The sequence below is a fragment of the Lichenostomus cassidix genome, chromosome 5, assembly GCF_008360975.1.
Source record: "Lichenostomus cassidix isolate B80296 chromosome 5, HeHo_3.0, whole genome shotgun sequence".
NCBI classification, from domain to species: domain Eukaryota; kingdom Metazoa; phylum Chordata; class Aves; order Passeriformes; family Meliphagidae; genus Lichenostomus; species Lichenostomus cassidix.
The window spans coordinates 10535634-10559343 of NC_139486.1; the positions used below are offsets into that span (position 1 = coordinate 10535634).

At 40.7% G+C, this 23710-nt stretch overlaps 1 protein-coding gene across 4 annotated transcripts in view; it reads right to left on the reverse strand.

The window, feature by feature from the left end:
* The window catches only part of WDR20 (WD repeat domain 20), a 45896-nt gene extending 28550 nt beyond the window's left edge, over positions 1–17346 (reverse strand). For all 4 annotated transcript variants that reach the window (XM_085061338.1, XM_085061337.1, XM_085061340.1 and 1 more), the window contains exon 1: positions 17043–17346. In XM_085061338.1, coding sequence (XP_084917464.1) covers positions 17043–17291 — 249 coding nt within the window. In that variant the 5' untranslated portion in view covers positions 17292–17346. The remainder of the gene's footprint in view (positions 1–17042) is intronic.
* Between the last annotated feature and the right edge of the window lie 6364 nt (positions 17347–23710).

Below are 23710 nucleotides of genomic sequence, written 5' to 3' on the forward strand. Positions count from 1 at the left end.
GCCTGAGCCTCTACTTGAAATTCTGTTTAACTGTTTAGCATTGCATATTGATCAAGATACATTAACATCCTAATGTACTTCAAAGAGTGAAGCAGCCATTCTCATACTGGAGAACCACCTTATACTACAAAACTTAAAGGATTTTTGCTGTTGTTTAAAATGGCAGGGTAATAGGGAAACTTCACTGCCAAAGATGTGCATAAATAGCTACCAAATGAAGACAATGCACTCAGATGTGAGGAAAGGAGTATATTCAATGTATAAGGAGCTACATTAGAACAGCAGAGTCTCTATTTGACACTATCTTCTCTCTTGTGAATGAAGAGTTTGCATTCATGTCAGAAAGGACAATTTGCTCCAAGAGTACATTTGAATAAGAAACTGTTTCCTGCATTAAAGCTTGTTCCCTTAGTGGAAAACTTTTGTTCCAGTGCAAGAGGGACCAGGTAACTAGCTAACTTGAAGTTCTAGGATTAACACTAGCAGGGCAAAGCCAAAGCACAGTTGCTTGCCTCTTTTAGTTTCTATTTTGAAGAAAGATCTTTCTTCAAACATTTCCCTCCAACACAGGATCTGAATTAGAAAACATCTGTTCCAAGCACATAGAATCTTTTCCAATTCCTACAAAACCTACCAAATACCTCAGCATAGTAAAATTTTATTTAAAAGTAAGTAAAAAACAGAGCAGGAAAACCTAAAATACCCCAGGCTTACTGCTCATCTTTCGCAGTCTCATTACACCATATAATTAAAAAAAAAAAAAAAAAAGGTGGCTGGTCACCTCTTTCTGTGATAAATTAATGCACATAGAATTACCTGATGTTACAGTTAAGAAAATCTCATCCTTTACTCTGCTCATGGTTAAAGATAGGATGAAATAGTTCTGACCTTCAATGTCTGCTATACAAATGGAGACTTAGAATACAGAAAACCATCTCCAAGAATACACAAAATACAAAACCCCCTCCTAAAGCTTCCCAACAAAACTACTGAGATACTCCAGCATCCATTCAGTTACCATTAAACACCGCCTGCTCTTTCCATGCTATCTGCCAAGTGAGCTGTACATCCATTTTTTCACTGAACATTACTGCCATCAGCTCCTCAGTCTCTCACAGTCATTTCCTCTCCTGATCTGAAAGCCAGTAAGATGGCCTCACTGGGTACCACACAGAGAGTTGGATTTGTATCACTAAAAATAAATTTTCTTCACTCTGTTCATCTGGCTCAGCCCTAAGAAGCTTCTGGAGGAAATGTTCTGCCTCTTCTTAAAACCTGTTCTGTACTTCCCCTTGGATCTGCAGCCTATCACACCATAGTATTTTCATTCTGCAGTTCAACTATTAGTAATTGCTTACAGCAGGGTTGGTCAAAGAGCAGGATCCTTCTAAATTAATAGTAAATTTTGCATGATTGGGATTTGTGGGAGATCTGGTAATGTCTCATACATCCAGAGAAGGTTTTGTATTATTTATTCTCTCCCTTTTTTTATATCTTCTTCCTTTCAGTGTGACTAAAAGGATATTTAGTTACTGCTTGGCTCAGAAAATTAAAATCACACACTTTTCTCCAGTTTTACATTAGACACCATCCTCCTTTAGTAGCAGGAGTTAAAAATCACCTTCAACACAAGCAACCAGAATTTCATACAATATGAAAGCCATCTTCTCAATGCCTAGTACAATGGCACTAAAGACATTCTTTATTTCTACTGGTAAGCCTCATTTGATACATCTTTGAATTGCATTTATCTCCTCCAGCCTTCAACAGCTGTATCACAAGCTGGCTCAGCTTGTAATCAACACTACACTCTGGTTATCATATTTTCAAAATTTTATTGCTGAAGCAAAAATTCCCTATGTATTTTTTCAATGAATTTTCACTTCATCTACGGTTGTGATATCAGCTTGTTTCTCCTTATAAAGTAACTCTGATTATGAGCAGTGATGCCTCTCAAAGTTATTATGAGCACCATGCACTTACTCTTCTCTGTATCAGTGTCACCAATTCAATTATTTCCAAAACCGATCCTACAAGACCTCAGCTTGAAGGTCTTTTCCCAATGGTTGTCTCAGACATAAAGAACTAAGTTTTTAATTCTCTCAACATTTTGTAACAGATTTTCCAAGTTCTAAAATTCCCACATTTTAAATATCGTATGGATCTGAATTTACCACTTCATGCAAGGACATGAACTTGGTAAGTTACAAGTCTCCCTTACTACCAAAGTGTTACACTAGACAGGATGAGCACCTGAACTTCAAATAAAGCTGTCTATATACACAGGTTATACATTAATGTTTTCCCACCACAGGGAGACAATGTTTTACTTGCAGCAAAACAAACCCCTAACACAGAAGTGTACAATGTCAGAATTTCAAAAGCTAAAACTGAAAGGGTTTATTTTTTGTTGTTGTTGTGGCGGGGTATGTATTGAATAACACTCCTGCATGGTTTTTGTATCTGAATATAATCAAGAATAAGCCTTAAGAAAATACCTGCCTGTCACTGAGCCAAAGGCAGTCAAAAGGTTTTTAGCAGAAATATTCACTGTTAGGAATACAGTGAATTAAAAAGCAACTGATTTCAGAATAGCACAGAGCATTCCAAATATTCACAGGCTCTAAGTTCATGCTGGAATACTACTTACAGACTGTCACAAGCTATGTAAAGAACATATCACCTTCTGTAAAGACTGGAAGGCTCTGAAGCACACATTTTAGTCTCTTCACTTCTGAGGAACTGAGAAAATGTACTGTAACAATTGTCTCTTTCCTTAACTTCATAATTAAGTTCTGCAAGGCTCACTTAATATTTATGCTTAGTTAACTATAATTCATTTCTCAATAGTTACAATTTAGTACCTTATAAGAGATTCATAGCTCTGAAGTAAAAAAGTAATAGTTACCTTTCTGATCTCCTTCTTGTTCCTTATTCTCCAGTGGATCTCTTTATTTCCTCCTACTCCTACAGTCTAGTCACACTGTTGCCTACACTTATCAGTCCTTTCTCACCTGTTTTTAATGCTGAGTGAGGCATGATTCATGAGCTTGGCAGAGATAAGAATACATGCACTAGATGTAAGAAACAAAGTAAAGTAAAAGTAAAAAAAAAAGTTTAAATTAAAGTAAAAAAAATAGGTAGGTAAATATCAAATGGATTCCAAGTAAAACCACACATTCTGGCACAATTCAGCAGCTGTTCTCATTCAGTTGGTATACTCAGCTGTGATACTTATTACTTAGTAAAGTTACTTTCACTGAAAAATTGTTTAAATTGGCTCAGCTCTTCAAGCAAAACTGGTTTAAAAAATCATACCTGTTAAAGCCACGCTTATTTAAATCAGAGCTGGCAGACTGCTTTTAGATGGCACCCAAAACATGAAACAAACTGGAAACTTTGCATGACTTAATGGTAGCGTCATCTCTGAGTTGTTCACCTCCTCCCCATGCACACATACAAAAGTTACCTGACCTGCTGGACCAGTGCTCTACTCAGTTGGTCACACCTTCAAAGCTATTACTTTCACTTTGCCTTTGAATCCTACTTTTTCTTTTCTAAAACACTGATACGGTTTTGTTACAATACAGGAAAAATGCACTCGTGCAATACATGCACACCTATCAACAGGAAACATTGAGGCTGACTGACAAAAGCAGAAACTGCTTTTGTTTTTTCTTTCAAGTGATTAGGCATCTGAGGTATCTTTAAAACTCTTAACACAAAACTAAGTGTCCTGTTAAAAAATAAGACTGCTGTAGCTTCATCACTGAAGTTGTTCAAATTTTATTTCCTCAAACTTTAAAAAGATCAAATATAGTAACACTTAAAAGTTGGTTTTGTGAGTGTGCTCCACGGCAAAAAACTCCAAACACCTGCAGCCCCTTGACAAAACCATAATGTTTTCCAATTTTAAGAGTGAAGCCTAAAGAAGAATATTCCTCTCCTTAAGATATTCGGAAGTATTGAAACAAAAAAAACCAAAAAAAACAGAGGCTTGAAACACACAAAGAACAAAAAGTCTGGCTGATTCAGGGAATCAGCATTACAACTTATCTAAATTGATTTACTTGAAATTTGCAAGCTATTATATGATTTCCATTATTATTAAATTAGAGCACGTTCAGTTTCATGTACAGTTGTCAACAGGTAGAAGTATAAATTCATACTGCATAACAATATATTTAATATAACTCTATCCATTATACTAATAACATACAGGCAAACAGTTGCAGGTTGAGTTTCCACCAGACTACTGCACTGCTATCTGTCTCAGAAAGTTTCCCCCATTCCCTTTTCAGCTCATAAGAGGAAAAGTTATTTCTTTAGGAAGGAAAAAAAAATAAAAAGGCAAGAGCAGCAAAAGCTGAGGATTATCCGTTGCTATAACAAAGCAATGTTTTAGTCCAACAGTGTAAACTCAGTGCTTGGAAGAAAAAATTATCTGCTAAGGAAAGCAGTCTGAATAATTGTACCCTGCATTGCCCTGTTGCTATAGAAACTTACTTCACTGTAGCAGTTAATTGCTAATCAATTTATAATTTTTCATTACAAAGCTCAATTGAAGTCAAATGTAACACTGTCACGTCTGTCCAGCAAGTCCAAACTATGTCTCTTCTGGCTACTGTTGGATTTTGCAATCCGCACAGGAATGCTGGACATTTTTCATACAGTGTTTTTATCAAGCTCATTATTCCATCATGTTGCAGCATGTTAAGAAAATATTACTAGAACAAAGCCCTAATTACTTTAGTACTAAAAATAAGATGGAGCTGGCTCTTATGGTAAGAGCACCAGAACAGTCCCACAGAACTTACATAAATAAAATACTGAGCAAATGTATAACTTGTGCTCCAAAACCAGGATGTGGCCCACTGATTTATGCTTTTTGTGGTCATATATATTAACAGAGAAATGAAACAATGTATTTGCTCTAACTATTGCATTGCAGTTGCTAATTTGCAATGCATCTTCCCTCTGGGGCTGAAGATATTTCCTTACAAGCCAGCCCAAAAAGATGAAAAGTGTTGCAAAAGAAGCATAGGAGCACAGCTACTAGAAAACAAATATCAAGGACCAAATCCTGAACACAAACACAGTGAACTCTGATTTCCGTAATTCCATGTGTACAAGTTCTAGGATATCACCCAGTCTGCAAAGCAGAATCCTCCTTCAGAATTTTTAGAACAAAAGGCAGTATGTTCCAAATTTCAGCATTAGCTTCCTCAAAAGGAGTATTTCTTTTAAAGTAAGCAAAGTATTAAAATATTTTAAGTAATAATAAGTGCTTGCAGTTTCACTGGTACAGAGATTATGTGGAAAAATACCCACAACTTTTTGCCAGCTATTAATGATTTTCTTTAAAAATTACCATCAAAAGGGCTGAAAGTATTCCACATACCAAACAGTCACACAACACTGTCACTTTGCTCAGGCTGATTTTTGTCTCGAGCGTAGGAGGGAGTGATCAGACTGTCTATTGTCACCGAGAGACCTCACAGACACAGTGCTGCCCACTGAGGGGTCACTGCCCACATCTCAGGCGTTTTGCTAAAGGTCCTCACAGGAGACTGTGTGAGGACACACAACACAGCAGCCCAGCTCCTAAATCATCCTACCCATTGATATAGGCATGCCGAGACCAGGCACGCCAGGGATCTCTGCTGTCAAAAATAATCAGACCTTTAACCACCACTCATGTCACCACGGCCCAAACCGAAATTCTACTTTGTATCAACTTGCACTGCAAGTGGCACAGCTGCAAGACACCTACTTACCAGAGGAGATAGAAATGAAGAAAGGGTTCCCAAATGAGTGAAAACACAGCAAAAGCCTCTTCTAGCCTAAGACTGGGCTTCTCCAAGCCCTGATCTCACTAATATTCCCCTTTGGTTCTCTCTTATGTACATGCAAAGCCTCTATCAGTGCAGGACTAACAAACCACAATGCCTGAATCAACCAGATCAATGACAGTCCAACATGTTTTTGCAGAAGGTGTGCAGTGGGTTGACCCTGGCTGGATCCCAATACCCACCAAAGACACTCTATCACTCCCTCTCCAACTGGACAGAGGAGTAAACAATATAGTGAAAGGTTCATGACTTGAGATAAGGACCAGGAGAGATCACTCACCTGTTACTGTCATGGGCAAAACAGACTCAACTTGGGGAAATCAACTGAATTTATTAGGAACAAAATCAGAGCAGGATAACGAGAAGTAAAAACAAACCTTAAAACTATCTTCTTCCCACCCCTCCCTTCTTCCCAGCTCTACCTCCTCCCCCCTCACTGGCACAGGGAGACAGGGATTGGGGGTTATGGTCAGTTCATCACACATTGTTCCTACCACTGCTCAGGGAGAGGAGCCCTTCTCCTGCTCCAGCATGGGGTCCCTCCCACACGATGGAGCCCTCCATGAACTTCGGCTACCAGAGTCCTTCAGGCACAGCCTACTCTAGCATGAGTCCCAAGTCCTACCAGGAACCTGCTCTACATAGGCTCCTCCCTCCATGGGTCCACAGGTACCTGCCAGGAGCCTCCTCCAGCACAGGCCTCCCACAGGTTCACATGAGCCTCCTCTCAGATATCCATCTGCTCCGATGTGGGTCTCCTCCACAGGCTGCAGGTAGATCTCTGCATCCCTGTGGCCCTCCATGTGCTGCAGGGGCACAGCTTGTCTCATGAGTTTTCACCATGGGCTGCACAGGAATCCCAGCTCTGGCACCTGGAACACCTCCTGCCTCTCCTTCTGTGCTGGCCTTGGTGTCTGCAGGGCTGCTCCTCTGACATATTCTCACCCGGCTCTTCTCTGGCCTCAAATACATCTGCACAATAACATTTCTCTCTTTAACATATTACCACAGAGGTGTTACTGCCATTCCTGATAGGCTCAGCCTTGGCCAGCAGCACATCCATCCTGGGCTTCTCACAGCAGCTTCTAACAGAAGCCCCCCACAAAATCTGGCCATGCAATGCCAATACAAGATGTTCACATGGAACAGAGATGTTAGAGTGGAGCACTTAGAGCAGCTGAGCAAGCTGCCACTGGACTGCTGCAGTAACTCATCGGTAACAAGTGCTTTGTCACTCTAACAATGAGGAAAAACATGGATCACCTTGAACATCACTAAAGGCAGTTTAACCTGGGCATTTGTTTGAGCTCTTCAGAACAGTTGTTTGCCCCATCTTTCTGATTTAGAAGTGCTAACGTGTGCCTACACTTAACCATCCCAGTTCCATCCAGTGAATTTACAGAGGCAGTATTTTGGCTGAAACAAAGAATTACACTTGAACAATCACTTCATTGGCACAGAACCTATCCTGCCAATGCTGTTAAGTCAGAAACATCACCTAGAACAGCATCTTAAAACTCAGAAGGAGTTAGCAAACAGTAGTTGACACAGAGACACAAGTTACTCTGTTAAAGGGACCACAGTTCCATGGCTGAAGGCAGCAGAGGCCATCCTGTGTGCTAAACTGATGTGAATGTAACTGGACAGTTACCTTCAGAGGGGAGGGAGCGTAAGTTCACACTGAAGTGAAGACATTTCTTGAAGTCGCCTGTTGAGATATATAGCTAATGCTATTAAATAGCAATAATTCTCTACTCAACACAAGTATCTTCCTTTTACAAGCTGCAACCTGTATTTCTGAAAGTCTTATTTGGGAAAAAACCTCCTGGATCAATGTATCACACTGAACAGCCAGACTTTAAAAAAATTAGTTATTTATGGACAGCAAAGTAATAATTCGAACTGACACAAAATGATAATGCAAAATGGGCCGCAAAACAGCTAAGAATTACTGCATTTAGCAGTATATGATATCAAATTTCAAAAGTGTTATTGCCTAACCATGCAACTATTCCTGCCCTCAAATTATTTTTTAAAGACAGACCCTCTTGACACTATTGAAGGTCTCTGCCCACTCTCTTATTAAAAAGCCTGAAGAAAAGCAACCTCTAGAAATACTTTCATTTAAAAAGAAGTCTGAAAAATAAATCCAACAGTTTGCTATTCTGTAGGAAAGGCAAAAATCTGATGAAAAATGCGCACTAAGCTTTCATCTATGGTTTCACAATACAGTATTAAGTTGACGTTAAGAGGTAGTAGTTGCCATTCAAACCACTAAAATATGCAAATCCAAACATCTAGACTATAATTTAAATCTTAGTAACATGACTTGAAAAACAAATCATTGCAAAATTGTTTTTCTATAATACTGACAGTTACCAATAGAAAACCAGAAAAATCAAGACAACAACAAAAAAAATCCTTTACAACTTGTGCCAAAACTTCATTTCAATGATAGCTTCAAATTTGTATCACAGTCATGCTCCAATACCCACCACAAATATCAAGAAAACCTGCAAAAAACCTTTGTAGAAGTCTTACACAAGCTATTAAAAAAAATCCTAAAAAATAAACTGCCACAGTTCAAACAGGATGAGACTACAACGATTCTGTATTTGTTACGGTTACATTTGTAAGTTAGGAAAATAAGACATTTATGTTACTCAGACTCACAGAGTTCTCCCTGTGTCTGTAGCGCTGTGCAGGCTAATGTGTCCGTAAGGCATCGTTCAAATAGTTTCTTTTACCAGACTTGTGCATTTTTAACACACAGTTCAATGTATAATGGTACCCATTGTCTCTCCTGTTGTCATTGCTCCCCCTTTCTTTAGTGGAAAGGGAGCATTAAAACCATCACTTCCCTGAAAAAAATGTATCTAAAATTCCTGCTAAATTTTTTTTTTTAAAATTACTAAAAAACTGGAGATAATGAAGTTTGCTCATAACATGCAATGTTTTCTCCCTACATCAGCATACTCCTAAGCTAAGTTTCTTACTTAGACTAGTATTTTGTCTAACACAGCACTTCACAATCTCTAGTTGTACAAAAATTACACACTATTAAACCAAGAACTTCTTAATACAGTCACCTTCCAATCCCACATGGAGTTAAAAAGTAATCATAAAAACCTATAAATATTTTTTTTTACCATTACAGCCACATGCAAACATTATGATTAACTCATCAAATGAAAGACCGATTATAGCTGGTAAACCAAAACTGAAATCAGTTTGCAGAAAGTATCTATTACAGATCATTCCATTATGAACAGCTGGACTGAATAATGCACAAGAAATCCCAACGCAAGTTACAACACTGTCACTGGAAAGGTTTCAATTGCAGCAGCTGGTGGTCCTGCCCACAACAACCAGGGGCTGCATCCACTGCACCAACAGCTGCTCAACAGGAGCTGAACAAGGCAACAGCAGCTGCTTTGTTTTAAGTTGTAAGGGCCAAGAAATGGGTGGGATGTAGATGCTAAAAAATGGGCTCCATATTCACTTGGGCCTAAAAGTGGGGTGAGGTAAGGAAGGAAAAATACTATTTCCCAGAAGGACACAACCAAATATTATTACTTAAAATATAGCACATTTAATGTCACTGTTTCCTTTTCTTAAGCTTACTAAGAGGACAGATAATTGAAATATTAGGCACTATTTGCACTAAATGGCACCACTTTCAAATTGTAATTTGTCCAAGTGTGTCGACTCAGTTATGACAACTAGGGATAGCAAGTGGCCTTTGAGTGTATGTCCTTCAAAGAAAGTATTTCAGATGATTCCCTTTAGCCAGAAAACTACAATAATACTTCAAACTAGGGCATTAAATTTGATTCTAGAAAGTCAAACAAGACAATTATGGCTGGCAATCCTCTCAGAGGTGGGTCTAGGCAGCCTTAAATTAGAGTTTGAGGCACCTTCAACGTACATTTTAACTATTAACAGTTAATTATTTAACTGTTTTGCAAACTCCCAGATGCCAATGTATAATGCAAACATCATGTAATTTAAGCACATAGCACAACACTTTTAAAAATATTCTGACAAAACTGCCCCATAAAACTCACCACAGGCACAGAAGTGTTTGTTACAAATGACCGCTATTTGCATCTGCGAAGCATTATGACTAAAATTTTGTCAATCTGCAAAGAATAAGTGCCACAATTATTGGCTTTATACTAACTCAAACTTCCCCAACTGAATTAATGTAAGTGCAATATTACCACAAAAGCACTTCAATACAAAACAAAAACCTCCAAAATTGTAACTGCTGTGGCAAAAAAAAAAAAAAAACAACAACACAACCAAAAACAATCCAACCAAACACACATACACAGAGAAATTCACTGCCTACAAAATACTGCATCCCAATGTGGGGGTTTGGCCAGCATAGCCAAGCATTCACTGTCAAACATACCAGCCAAACAGGCAGTCATAGATAAATGAAGTGTTACCTCAGAGAGCAATCCTTCAGCAAACAGTGCGAGAGCTTACTGAAGTCAAGCAGTTGTGATATGGGCTTGAAACACAGACTAGGACAAGAAAAAGCACTACAGACGAATACCACTTCCTACAGAAAAATCATCTTGCAAGCTCTGTCAACCATAGATATTTCATCTTCCTCCAGAGCAAGAAACATTTAACAGTGTAACTGTCATTTTAAAGCAGCTTTTTAGTTTTTCCTCTTACTCAAGCCAGTCCTAGTTGCTCTATATAAGCCTAATAACAAAGTTAAACACTGAAAGCTACCTACACATCTGTAATCTACATTAACTCTTCACTGCTTCCTTCAGCAGTGTCATTCTACCTAAGTAAATTCTACCTTTCAGAAAAGTCTACAGGAGTATTTTGTGGCATGTCTGTCAGTCACTAGTACAACCCAACTAGAATTAAGAAACAAAATGTCTATCTATATGACAAAACTCAAAGTGGTAAATATATCCATCCATTAAACACCTGAAACAAATTTCCAAGAGGTGCTCAAATACCTCCACAACCATAGATCAAGAGGTAAAGTATTACTGATCTAGCCACAATACCTCCATGAGACTGGCTAATCCAGTCTAAATATAACAACTATTATCCACAACATAGAGAAGAAGAAAACTCCTCAAGAAATTAATGGATTCCCTGAAAAAAAAAAGAAGTCTACAACACCCTTTTAAAGAGGGACAAAACAGAGTCACATCTAACACACCTGAGAAATGTGAAACATCAGCAGCAAATCCAACACATGCTTTTCAAGTTCTGTGAGAGATTCTCATTATTGGATGAGAGTACTCATCAAATTTGTGAATAACACCAAGACTGGAAGGATTTTTTGCATTATGCAGCACAGAACTGGAAATAAAGCCAGCCTCTAATAATCTTAATAGAACAAAATTCAATGAAAATGCTACATGGCATTTATAAATATCAACAAAAATTAAGGCATGTATAAAAATAGAGAAAACCAGCAATATGATAAGAAACAATCCAAGTGAGTCATCACTATAAGCAGGATTCAAAAATGTCAACACTACTCAATATGTTAGCAAGAATATTAGAAGACAGGCACAGCAACAATTCTCTCTTGCTTTGTACTGAAGTCACAGTGCAAGCACTGGGTCTAGTTTAAGTACCACAAATACAAGACAGCAGAAGTCAACAGAGAGCAATGAAACATTTGGAACTCATTATCTGAGAGGAACAGTTTAAAGAGATGGATTTATTTACCTTAGGAAAACTGAGAGGACAAATTAACAAATTTTTAAATATACAAAAGCCAAAGGCAATAGCTAACTGTTCTCTACGTCCACAGTAAATAACTGCATTCAGCCTGGTTTGCTTTCTCAGGTTTTTTTTTATCCTGAACAAGAAGTTCAGTCAGATATTGGAGGAAGAAGAAAGAACTAACAACAAAAAAAAAGTTATTGAGGGGAAACTCTGGAATTCTTGTTACTGCAAGTTCAAGAACTGGTCACTAAAATGTAGGTATACTTCCCTCTGCTTCAAAGCTACTGTATCTTCCAAGATCCTTACAAACTTCAGCATTTTTATAGCTCATATATGCTATTAAACTGTACATCACTTTCAGGGGCCTCACACAGCTTAGTGATCTCTACGTATACAGTAATATAAATTCACATTCCCACCACATCCTGAGAAAACATGATGGTATTCTCCACAGATCCCAGCTTCCAACCCAGAACTGCCACACATTGCTCTTCTTAGACCAATATATTAGGTACAGTGACAAGTATCACCTATTATCATTCTGTCGTTGCAACAAGTTCCCAGGTGAGCAGACTATAGAATGAAAGTCTCCACCAAGGATAACACTCCTCAACTGCACAACAAATCAAGCCAGACATAAAAAAGGTAACTTTGAGAACTGCAAAGGAAGGAATCCTATACAGCATCAGTGTTTTTACTGATAAGCAGGGATTACCAACATGCCAACACTCAATAAAAGTTGAGATATGAGATTATTTTCATCCTAGAACAAATATAATTTCCAAGACACCTGCTCAATATGAGCTTAAAAAGACAGTCAACAAATTCTGCCCTCTATGCCTGCATCAACCTGTGCTTACCACCTATGTATGTTTCTAATCCAAGACTACTGCAACATATTATAATATTCCATAGTTATTAACAGACTGCTGTTTTAGGTAGCTGCAAGTAGAACATCACACTAAAGACAAAGCCTCTTCTTGCAAAAGGTGATTTCAAAAAATGAAACAACTCATATTAAGAAAATCTGCTACACATTACCAAAAAGTAGGTAGCCAGAATTTAAATACAATGCAAAACGTTTTCCCTCAAGTAATAAGCTAAACTATACATTCAAATTTCATAACTTGCCAAAATATTACATAAAAATTAAGACTGTACATCCTGTAACACTATTGCTAATATGTACTTGTATTGCAATGACAGCTGCAGATTCATTTGCCCAGAAACTTTTACAACATATAGAGAATAACACATCATCACACACACAACTTCTATAAGGAAAATGCTTCCTAGTAGGAAGGGAAAAGGACTTGATAGCTAATGTCAGCAGCAATCTGGAAAGCCTTGTCTTGTCAGTCATTCCTAAGGCAAGGAAGATGATATAACACTCTCCTTTTCCAGCCTAATGAATCAACTAATAAATCATTTTGCAAAGCTAGCCACAAACCATATTTAAGTACTTCAAGACTGTCTCAAACAAAAATCAAGTAACAGCCCTCACTCCCGATTAGGGGCTGTAGGAAAAAGCAACCCACCCAGAGCATCAGAGCATCATAATTTGAACGATTTCTGAATCATTACATTACATGAAGAACCTCACACCATGAAGAGGGAAATGCCTAAAATAACAGAAAAAGTTTCCTTTAACACCTGTAACTCTCTTAATCAAAATTAAATCAACAATCCCTCAGGAACAGATCATTCCAAAACTGACTCAAGGCTGAAGTAGAGGCTTTATTCAGGACAGACCTCATAAGGCCACGGATCCAAGCAGACAGTCCAGGTCACAGAAGAGGTCAGTGCCCCTCCAACCCTTTTCTTGCTGTCGCTGTACCCGCTAATAATCCACCCCAAGATGACACCATTCAGCTCACCAAACCAAGAGAAAATCTGCCCAGAAAAACTGCAAGTACTTTGCTGCTGGTTTAGCAAGCTGAACTAGCTCAACCAGAGGTTGAGCACTGCCAAAGACAAGGAGATAGGAACACACTGCCAAGAGGATCCTATACTGCCAATCCATCATTTACAGCTGTCGCTAGATCAGTTGAGTTCATGAAAATTTACCCCTTCTGGTTAATGAGAGATCACTGCACACATCTAACCTTAAAGCCAAAGTAAAGGAGGACTGAAAGGGAAAGCCCACTGACATTCAGTGCAGTTAAGAAAAATTACACACTTACCTAAGTAAAGCAACCACATCTCATTCCATCACAGTTTAACTTCTTACTAAACTTCAGGTCCATTTCTTTTTTTTTTTTTTTTCAGTGGATCCAAATCAGAAAACAGTAGTTTTCTGGAAGTCGGCATTGCTTAATGAACACAAAGAGAGCTGCAAAGTTTCATTATAAAAACAATGCACTGTCCCATAATTGATGTGCTTTCTGTGACACACAAAACGTGAAACACGGCAACGTGTTTCATGACAATAGTAAAATTTAGTAGTAACATGGAAACATTAAACAGTAAAAACTCAGCTTCCCTCTTAAAGAGGTGAAGAAAAAGGTTGGGAGAATATACCTTTTTGCTTCAAAAAGTCTCTAGAGACAGCTTGAAATACTGTCCAAAACTCTTGTCTCAAATCAAACCATTATGATTGCCTATTTGTACTTCAATCTCCAGCCCACTGTCCTGGATGCCAGATCTAACTTCTTCACCAAGTGTCTTGGAAGAAGGTTACATGGAAACATTTTTCTTTATATAAGTCAAATCTCCTAAACACAACACACACATCAACAGTTCCCTTAAAAAGGTGACTTACAAACCAGACATAGTGGACACAATGCATTTAGAATTTAAGGGAAACTAAAAGAAGAAATATTAGCATTATTGATGTCAAGAAATATTATTTCAAGTGGTATCTTTGACTCAATATTACTTTTTTTTTTTTCCAAGTGTCATCCATGGCTTAAGTGTTACTCTTCCTTAATGTGTACTGATCCTCAATGGATTACTGACGCAAGAATTATCTCAGTACCTAATAGACACAGTCACTTAAAATAAAGTCCTGGTGGTTCTTTCACTCATTTTAGGAAATATATAGCATTTTCCCACCAAGAAAAGAAGTCTTAAAAAAAGTCTTAAAAAAATCTTTTTTAAGATTACAAAAAAACTGAAAAAGAAAAAAATCAAAAGACAAAATCATAGTTAGCTGATATATTCACACAGCCCAGCTTCATTAAATTCAACTAAATACCCTGACTTAACCAGAATGAAAATTATAATCTTAAAGTAATCAAGGAAAAATTTTAAGGGATACTTAAATAATTACGAACTAACAGTTAAAACTGATGTTATCACCATCTGTATTACGTAGAGAAGCACCAATAGGCTGGTCTTGAATGAACAGATCAAGTCCCTTTCCCCATCCTGCCCCCAGGAACAGGAAGGAACACAGACTGCAGTGGTTTGCCCAGTTTAAGGCAGAATTACATCCCATCCATTTCGGTAACAATAGGTCTCTTCCCTTTATGATAGCCACAAGATAGAACTTCTGATTCTGAAAAGTTCACATGATCAGTTGACAGACTGTCAGCCTGTTCCCATTTCACTTTCGTACACAGACAAAACAGTTACTTCCAAGTGAAGTTTCAAACTAAATTCCAAAGCAGTGTGTACTGCAGATTCAAGACAGATCATCTTCCCATTCTCATTTAAAGCGTTTTCCTTAGAGTGAGTCCATCTATTTCAGCTCTCTCTTTAGGTTTGCTTTACTAATGTATCACAAATATAGAATATACAGTATTATTTTAGATTGTTAATGCTGTAAAAAGTCATTGGGATTAATTCTGTCCTAATAATGTGTATGTTTTACTCTATTCAGAGAAAAAGTATTTCAGACTGTAACAGGTATAAATGCCTCAGAGCTCACGAGTTCACAAACTCAAATTTCTCAGTTACTGTATATCATACCAGTAGCTTTCAGCATCTAAAAAAATATCCAAATACTCAGCTCAAGGAGATTTTTGTATATTGATATAATTATTCTGTTCCTTATTTTCAATGAAGTTCCAGGCTTTATATTTTTATTTTTCAGAAGTGTGGCAAGAGATGACTAAGAGAACTTGCAAGAATCACATGTACCATTACTAAACTACATAAAGGCCTGTTCTGTGAGCTAAGTGAGAGAACTCTGCAGCTACTTTACATGGAAAAAACAAACACAGCAATAATTTAGGATATAGATTTTCAGACATACTGCTCCTCAGGATACCTTGTAAAGATAGCAACTGCTTGTAAATAGCAAATACTGTTTGATACTAACTACTCCTTGCATGCATTATTTGAAACACAACTAGATTATTAAAATTCATTAAAGGGTGAAACTAAAATACACACAGACACACTTTTCCATATAATTAATTATATGGGACATATCAGATCTGTCGGATCACAGTCAACAAATAACCACTTAGACTTTAAACTCCTGCTGGTGCTGACATTTTACACAAAGGAGGAATGCTAGGGACACTTAGGACACAGCAGACTCAGGCAGAATTCCTTGCTCATCCACGAGCATCCCGCACTGCCTTGTGTGAGTCTCTAGCTCTCTGTGCCCTCATCCCATGTTGAATGGTGGGATAAGAACAGAAAGATTTTAAGGTACTCACATGATGGCAGCTGAGGCCCAAACATGTAAAATAACGAACACCCACTTTTTGAAACAAAACAGAAAGCCGACATTCATTCTGTCTGTGTTTACGTCTATTGGGAGTGACACACGTTCACCTAGCATGACAAATTCTGAATTATTCTCTGAATCCCGTAAAATCAAGGGTTTTTTCATAAATATGGTGACCTCAGTGATCAAATGCATGCACTGTCCTGCATCCAATGACAAGTAAGGAGTCTCTCTCTAGTAAATCAATCTTTCTTCCCGCAAAGGCAACTTTCTCCCTGTTAATTATCTGATATTTAAGACTCATCTCATTGCACCGCTCCCATTTAGAAACAATCCTAAAATCAACCCACACCTCTAAGTCACAACAAAGGCCTAAAATTGCAGCGAATGCTTTAGCCACGCAGCCAAAGCCAGAAAGATCCGGGAAGCAGGGATTTGACACCACCATAATCACAGCAGCATTAGTGTGTCCAGCAAATTCTGACCTGGAGCAGCAGGTGAAGGAGGCGCAGGGAGGGAAAGCCAACCGCAGGACAAGGAGGGCCCGAGCGATCGCATCCCCGCACGGAGCCCACACACAGCTCCCGTGCTGACACGGTATCTGGAGCAGCCCGAGCACGGACCCGGCGCCCATGTCCTTACACCGCCCTCCGGCCAGGCCTGCGCTGCCGCTGCCCAGGCGCTGCCCGGTTACCCGGGAGCTCGGCCGGAGCCGCGGAGCTGCCGCCCCACAGCCGCGGGAGGGACAGCAGGCAGCGAGGCTCGGCCTCTGCCCCCCGCCCGCCGCGGCCCCGGACCCCGCGGCAACGAGCCCCCGCCGCTCCCGCCCCATCCCGGCGGGGGAGCCCCGGTACCTTGCGGACCCCCTTGTAGATGTAGAAGTAGAGCTCCCGGCCCACATTGAAGCAGAGCCGGTCCCCGTTGCCGCTCTGGTCGTTGACGTTGACGAAGGAGACGCGGACGGGGTTGGAGCCCTGCGAGTTGAAGGGCACGCGGTTAGGCCGGCTGTACTCCGAGTGGCTCAGCAGCTTGTACAGCCCCTCCCGGGTGGTGAACTGGGTCTTAATCTCGTTCATCTCCTTCCCACCTCCCTCCGCCGCCATCTTGGAAAGGAGCGCTCATCCTGCCCCAGTGCCCGGATGTGCCCACACTGCGCAGCCGCCGGCGCGCGCGCGGCCCCTGAGCGCGGGGGCGGGGCCGGCGGGGCCTGTTTACCGCGCGACTGCGCGCGCGCCGGGCCCGCGCGCCCGGGGGGCGGGGAAAGGGGCGTGGTTTGGGGTGGGGGCGGGGCCTGGGCGGGAGGCGCGGAGTGCCCGGCGGGTCCGGCCGTGAGGGACGGGAGCGGGACAGTGTGCGACAGCAGCGGGACACTGTGTGTGACAGCAGCGGGACAGTGTGCGACAGCAGCGGGACACTGTGTGTGACAGCAGCGGGACCCTGTGCGTGACAGCAGCGGGACACTGTGTCAGACAGCAGCGGGACCCTGTGCGCGACAGCAGCGGGACACTGTGTCAGACAGCAGCGGGACTGTGTGCGACAGCAGCGGGACACTGTGTCAGACAGCAGCGGGACACTGTGTCAGACAGCAGCGGGACACTGTGTGCGACAGCAGCGGGACACTGTGTCAGCAGCGGGACAGTGTGCGCGACAGCAGCGGGACACTGTGTGCGACAGACCTGCGCCAGCACGGTCAGCCCGGAGGCCTCTTGGCTGTCTCCAGCGAGGGGGACTCCACACCCTCTCTGGGCAACCTGTTCCAGTGCACGGTCACTGCACAGTAAAGAAATTCTTCCTCCTGCTCGGGTGGAACTTCCTGGGCAGCAGTTTCTGCCCATTGCCTCTTGTCCGATTGCGCGGCGCCCCCGAGAAGATCCTGGTTCCATCCTTTCGGCCCCTTTAGATATTTGGATGCTCATTGATGAGGTCCCCTCCCAGTCAGCTTTTCTCGAGGCTGGACAGGCCCAGCTCCCCCAGCCTTTCCTCATAAGAGAGATGCTCCAGTCCTTTCATCATTTCTTAGCTCTCTGCTGGATCTACTCCAGGAGCTCCGTGTCTCTCGTACTGCGGAGCCCACGGCTGGACAGCACTGCAGATGTGGCCCCAGCAGGGTCACCAATGGTGGCTCCACAGGGCAGCCGCTCTGGGGGATGAGGGAGAGCAGGACAAGGGCTCTGTGAGCAGGGGCTTTGTGTGCCCACAGGGACCTGCTGCCTCAGGAGGGGGGCGTCTGCCCTGGCACAGCATGGGGTGAGGTGGTCCCCACTGCTGGAGGTGACAAATTGGAGCCAGGAGGTGTCCACGTGCACTGGACAGCGCTGTTTTTGGGGCAATGGCTCCCAGGTGAGCCACCATGGGGCCACCACAGTGAGGCATCACCACCCTGGCCACCTCCATGGACTCGTTTGCCATGGCCCTGCTTTGCCCACAGGGTACTGCTGGCACCTGGAAGCCTGGTGAGGTGGGGCTGTGGACCCTGCTGTGAGAGCCCATCAGTTCAGGGACAGCAAATCCAGGTGTCAGCTGTACTTCGACACTTCATGCTGAGCTCCTGCTGCCCCTGATGGGGATGGTACCTCCATCCCTCCAGCTCTGCACCAGCCTCCAACCTGCTGCAGGCAGAGCCAGACCTGGGAGTTGGCCTGAGGTGTGAACCTGAAAAACTGGTTGTCAGATCACTCACCTCATTGTTCTCATCATCCTGCAACCATACAGCCAGCTGTATTGCATGGTGAACCAGATCAATGTCAGATGGAGGTGGCACAGGGCTGGGAAGGATTGTATTTACTGGGCAGGGAGGCAAGACTTTCTTCTGACAGCAGTTTCAGCTTTAAGAGTTTGTCTGACTACAGCCTCATGACTGAATCAAACTCATCTAAGACTGATCTCCAGCTGCAAAAAAAGGCTTTGACCCCTCCTCTACAGTATTTCCATTACCTGCCTTGCATCAGTTCTAGCAATCATGCAACCAAAGGGTGGGTCAGATCCACCTGAAAATTTACACACACACAGAAATTATGGGTTCTCAGGTAAACAAAGTGTTGATCAGCAACCAGGTTGATCCAACTCACCACAGAATTGCTGGAGCCAAAATAATGAAGGAGTTGGGAATGTGCAGCTAGGGGAAGATGTGCAGCACAGAGTTAGATCACCTTATGTTAACAACCAAAAACACATTTTCAAGGCATTGTTTCCTGCTGTAGTTGTGTGGCTCTAATATGGCTGCTACCAAAGGCATTGTCCTGTTCTTTTCTTTCTGGACTATAACTATCTGAAGCTACTCCTTCCTTTACCAGCAGCAGTGCGCTCCTGAGCTCATGAGGAGCCATTTCTGAAAGATAAATGGATAGAGAATTAAACTCCTTGCAAATGTGAAATGCATAGGGTTAAACAAAAACCACTGACTGCATTAAGGGAGGGGACAGGAACGGACAGCAGAAGCAGAGGGAAGCAGGATCTTCCTTCTTTCCATTAGATCAGCTCAACTGAAGAAGTCCCTCAGACTGCAGGGGGTTAAAGGGATTTAGTTTCAAGTCAATTTAGTTCAAAGAGATTTTGTTTGTATCTGAATACTGTCTTGCTGCTGACCATCAAAATATTAGTACAAGGTAGCTAAGAACATGAAACAGCCAAAGATCTCCAGAACAGAGTATGTATCTGAGTGAATATCTGAACAAGTACAGATAATTAGACTTCTAAAAGGCCAGGTATTGAAGACCTACTTGAAATTCTTAAGATAAAGCAAATCAATAATGACCAATAGATCTTGTCAGCTTATCAGCCAGCCCTGCCAGATGGTATTGATGACCTCCTAAAAGTACATAAAGTAGGTAAGCAGACCCGCTTTTTTTTTTTTTAAGTCACCTCAAGAGTGATTGTTTCACACAGAAATTTCATTAATGGACTTCCAGAGAGAAGGTCAGAATATTTTCAGCCTCCAAAAAAGAGCAGGAAGAGCAAGGATCTCTGAATAGTAACATTCAAAACAGATAAGAATGTAACAACAACAACAACAAAATTTAAAGAAAAAAGAAGTGTTGCTCCAAGCAGGCCTACTCAGTATGTCGTATTCATTACCCACTGACAAGATTGGATAGATCACTTTGAAGAAGAAAGCAGGCAACTTTGGTAGAGCGACTGTGTGGAATGCAAATCGCACTGAAACCACAGCAGGCCATCTGTCACTGATGGAATGAGTGTGACCCAAAGAATAAACAAAGTTAACAAGTACCTGGTTATCAGCAGCACATGATGGTGCAGAAAGTCAAAGAATTGATGTAGTGTTTAACATTTACAAGAAACATCAATAAAAGCTGCTGAGAGATTACACGGAGAATCCAAGACAAATATTCATTTGAAAAACACAGCTGCAAATCACAAGAACACTATTGTACAGTCCCATCAACAATGCTCATCAAATTCTAAGGGAAAAAGAGATTACAGAGATAAGTCTTATGAAAAAAATTCCCTGTACCACTTGTAAATTCTTCTGTTTCAAGCTAACCAAATATGATAGTTCTGAAATGATCCCATGAGGACAACCCAGATGAGTTGTTCTGTATGCACCACACAACCAATAAACTGAAGTCAGTCACAATCACTGCTGTATCATGCCTTTACTTTTTGCAAATTGTTTTGGCAAATTGGAAAACAGACATGTGCAAAATTCGCTACCAGTAATAAAATAGTGTGGTCCTTTGGGATTGCTTTATGCAGGGCATAAATTGGTCCTGCAACTTTTCAGAATGTAATATTAATAGTGCTTTTACTGGACATGAGGCAACTGCAATCCAAGTACAGTTGTGAACAAAACTTTCCTGTGCGTGAATTTGAATGCCATCTGTTATTTCCCAGAAAGTGCAACAACTGGTATTAGTGATGCTTTTACCTGCTTTTCTTAGACAAAAAAAAGAAGAGGACGGTGATTACACCTGTACTCTATCAGGCAAACTATCTATTCCAGCATGCACTGCCTGCAGATTATGCTGCTGAAATCAGGAGAGCATCTCTGCACTGTCAACTATAGCAGGTCTGTCAAGTCTTTCTGGGACTTCTGATGCCCAAACCAATTTAGGCATTTAGTGTGTGACTGGCTTAAGAGTCAAGAGAGTCAAAAGCTCTGCAATCTGTCAAATTTTAGCAACATTTGAATGTGTGTGAGTTACTAACAGAGGTACACAGACATCTAAGTGACACATCTGAACTAGGCAAAAGATTGGTGCTGGTGAGAGGATGGCATGCATGTTCCACTCACTTTGGGGAAAAGAAAAAGAATTGCAGTGTTGGAAATATGTTTCTGAGTACTTACATGGTCTTTAAAGCATAATTAACTCGCTTTCATCATGCGAAAATATTGTTTCTGGCATAGTTTCATAGCTCCTTATTTGCATTAGAAATCTATTCTTAACAACTGCATACATTTAACATTAAATACATGAGGTAATGCATTATGTATCACAAAGTGAAAGGATGTTATCAAGGAAGTCTCTGCTCTCCTAGAATACACTGAATGTTGTTTGTACTTACATCCCTCCACAAGAGGAGCAAGAGCATGTGAAGCATTTTGGTTTTTAGTCAGGGGATTACTTGCTGAGAAACAAATGGATATTCTTAAAAACAGGCATTTGGATTGAAGAAGGCAAGGTAAAATAAGTCTGCTTTGCAGTTGGGACTGGATGACAGTGAGCTCTGTTGTGTCTTCAGAAAACTTCATTCTGCTGTTTGCAATCAGCTCTCTGAGTTGTCTCCTGAAAAAACTACTTTGCCTCCATAGCCAAGAGTGCTGTTCTTGTCAACAACAGTTATTATCTTGAGGCTGTTGTTGTCCTGGAAGTTATGTTCTCTGAAGATAAGACTGAGATAATTAATTTAATTCAAATTTTATGGAAAGCTGGAGAGATTGGTTTGATATACCTACAAATAGCTTGTGTTTCTAAGATGTGCTACAAAATTATGTACTTCTCAAAACCTTCTCGATATGGAAGACATATTATCCATACATACAGTACTGCTGTAATCAGCTGAGGAATGACAATAGGTCTGAATAAATAGGTCTGATTGTTGGCCAGCAGCAATGACTCAGTCTCTCACAAAACTGGGATTTCTAAACAGTATTGTAGTGTGAGAATGTAGGGCCATTGAAAAAGCCAAGAACACTCCTAAAGTGTGGTCTGCAATAGACTCTTGAATGTTTGTAACTTAAGAAACAATAGAAACTGCTGAAACATATTCAGCAAATATGTGTTTCAAAATTATTTTCTCTTTCATCATAACTGGTTATTTCACTCAGCTGGTTTTCATTGGGAAGCTTGTGGTTATCGAGTGATGATAATGCATGGTTAGTTATTGATGGGTGTTGCAAGTCAGCCAAGCAACCTGCATTTGGTGTGAGCAACAGTGAGTTAACAGTCACCCATGCAAGAAAAGTGGCTGCCAGTGCATGATTTAGAAGTCCCTAAGCAGAACAAGAAATAAGGAAAGCTGACAAAGGTGTCCTTGGAAAGAACAGACTTTAACAGCCAAGGAAAGGGAAGCCTTACCAGCCTTAAAAAAAAAAAAGATACTAAGTTTTAAAAGTGACCAGATTCAGGAGCCTCTGAACATTTTGTATTTAAAACAGTGCAAAATGACAGGGATGTGCATGTACTTAAGTTTTTCCCAGGTTTTTGTCTCCCCCAGGTCATCTACCTGGTTGATGGTGACATCTTTCTCTGTTGCTTTGGTGTATTACTCAAAGAGGAACTGAAAATTTGTTAGCACATTCTTCATTCCCTTATCACCTTTCTCACATCTCAAAGAAGAGAAGAGATCTTCTGAAGCAGAGAGCTTCAGAAAAAACATGGCTATCTGCTTTCTGTCCAGTCATAGGAAGAGATTCTCCATCAGTGTCATAAGCATAATTTCATTTCCATGGCTGAATGACTCTCTCCAAATTGTTTTAGATGAAGCATTGAAGCTTTAGATAAATGATCGTCTAATGGGAATTTTTATGAGTTTTTCCATAAGCTCACTGAAGCATGGGAGCTCTGGATACTGCATAGCACTGGCTGTTCATTCAGTGCTGGTTGAATCATTGCACATTTAAAGAAAGGAGGGCTTATTTCCCTGAATTATATGCTAGCTCCATTCTGGTCATCATTATGTGATGGCTTCATTAGGGTCATGTGGTCACTGATTTTCATTTGCAAGTCAAGAAGAGCATAAGTTAAATTCACAAGGCTTTGCCATCCATCTGGTGTCCAGAACATACTCCTATATAGGAAATGGAAAATTATGTGTAACGTTTTAGACAAAACTTCCAAATACAGTGTTTTCCATCAAAGTGGGATAGTTGTTTTACAGTAGGGGTTTTCTCATCTGCAGGACAGATTGGCTGAGGAGAAAGGGTATTTATTATCATGATATATGTATTCTTACATCATTACCCTACATACCTTATAATTTCATCACACACAAATTTAAGTAATCATAAAAAATTATCATTACTCAGGCTTTCAGTAGCCTAAGTGCCTGTCTAAATGGAAGT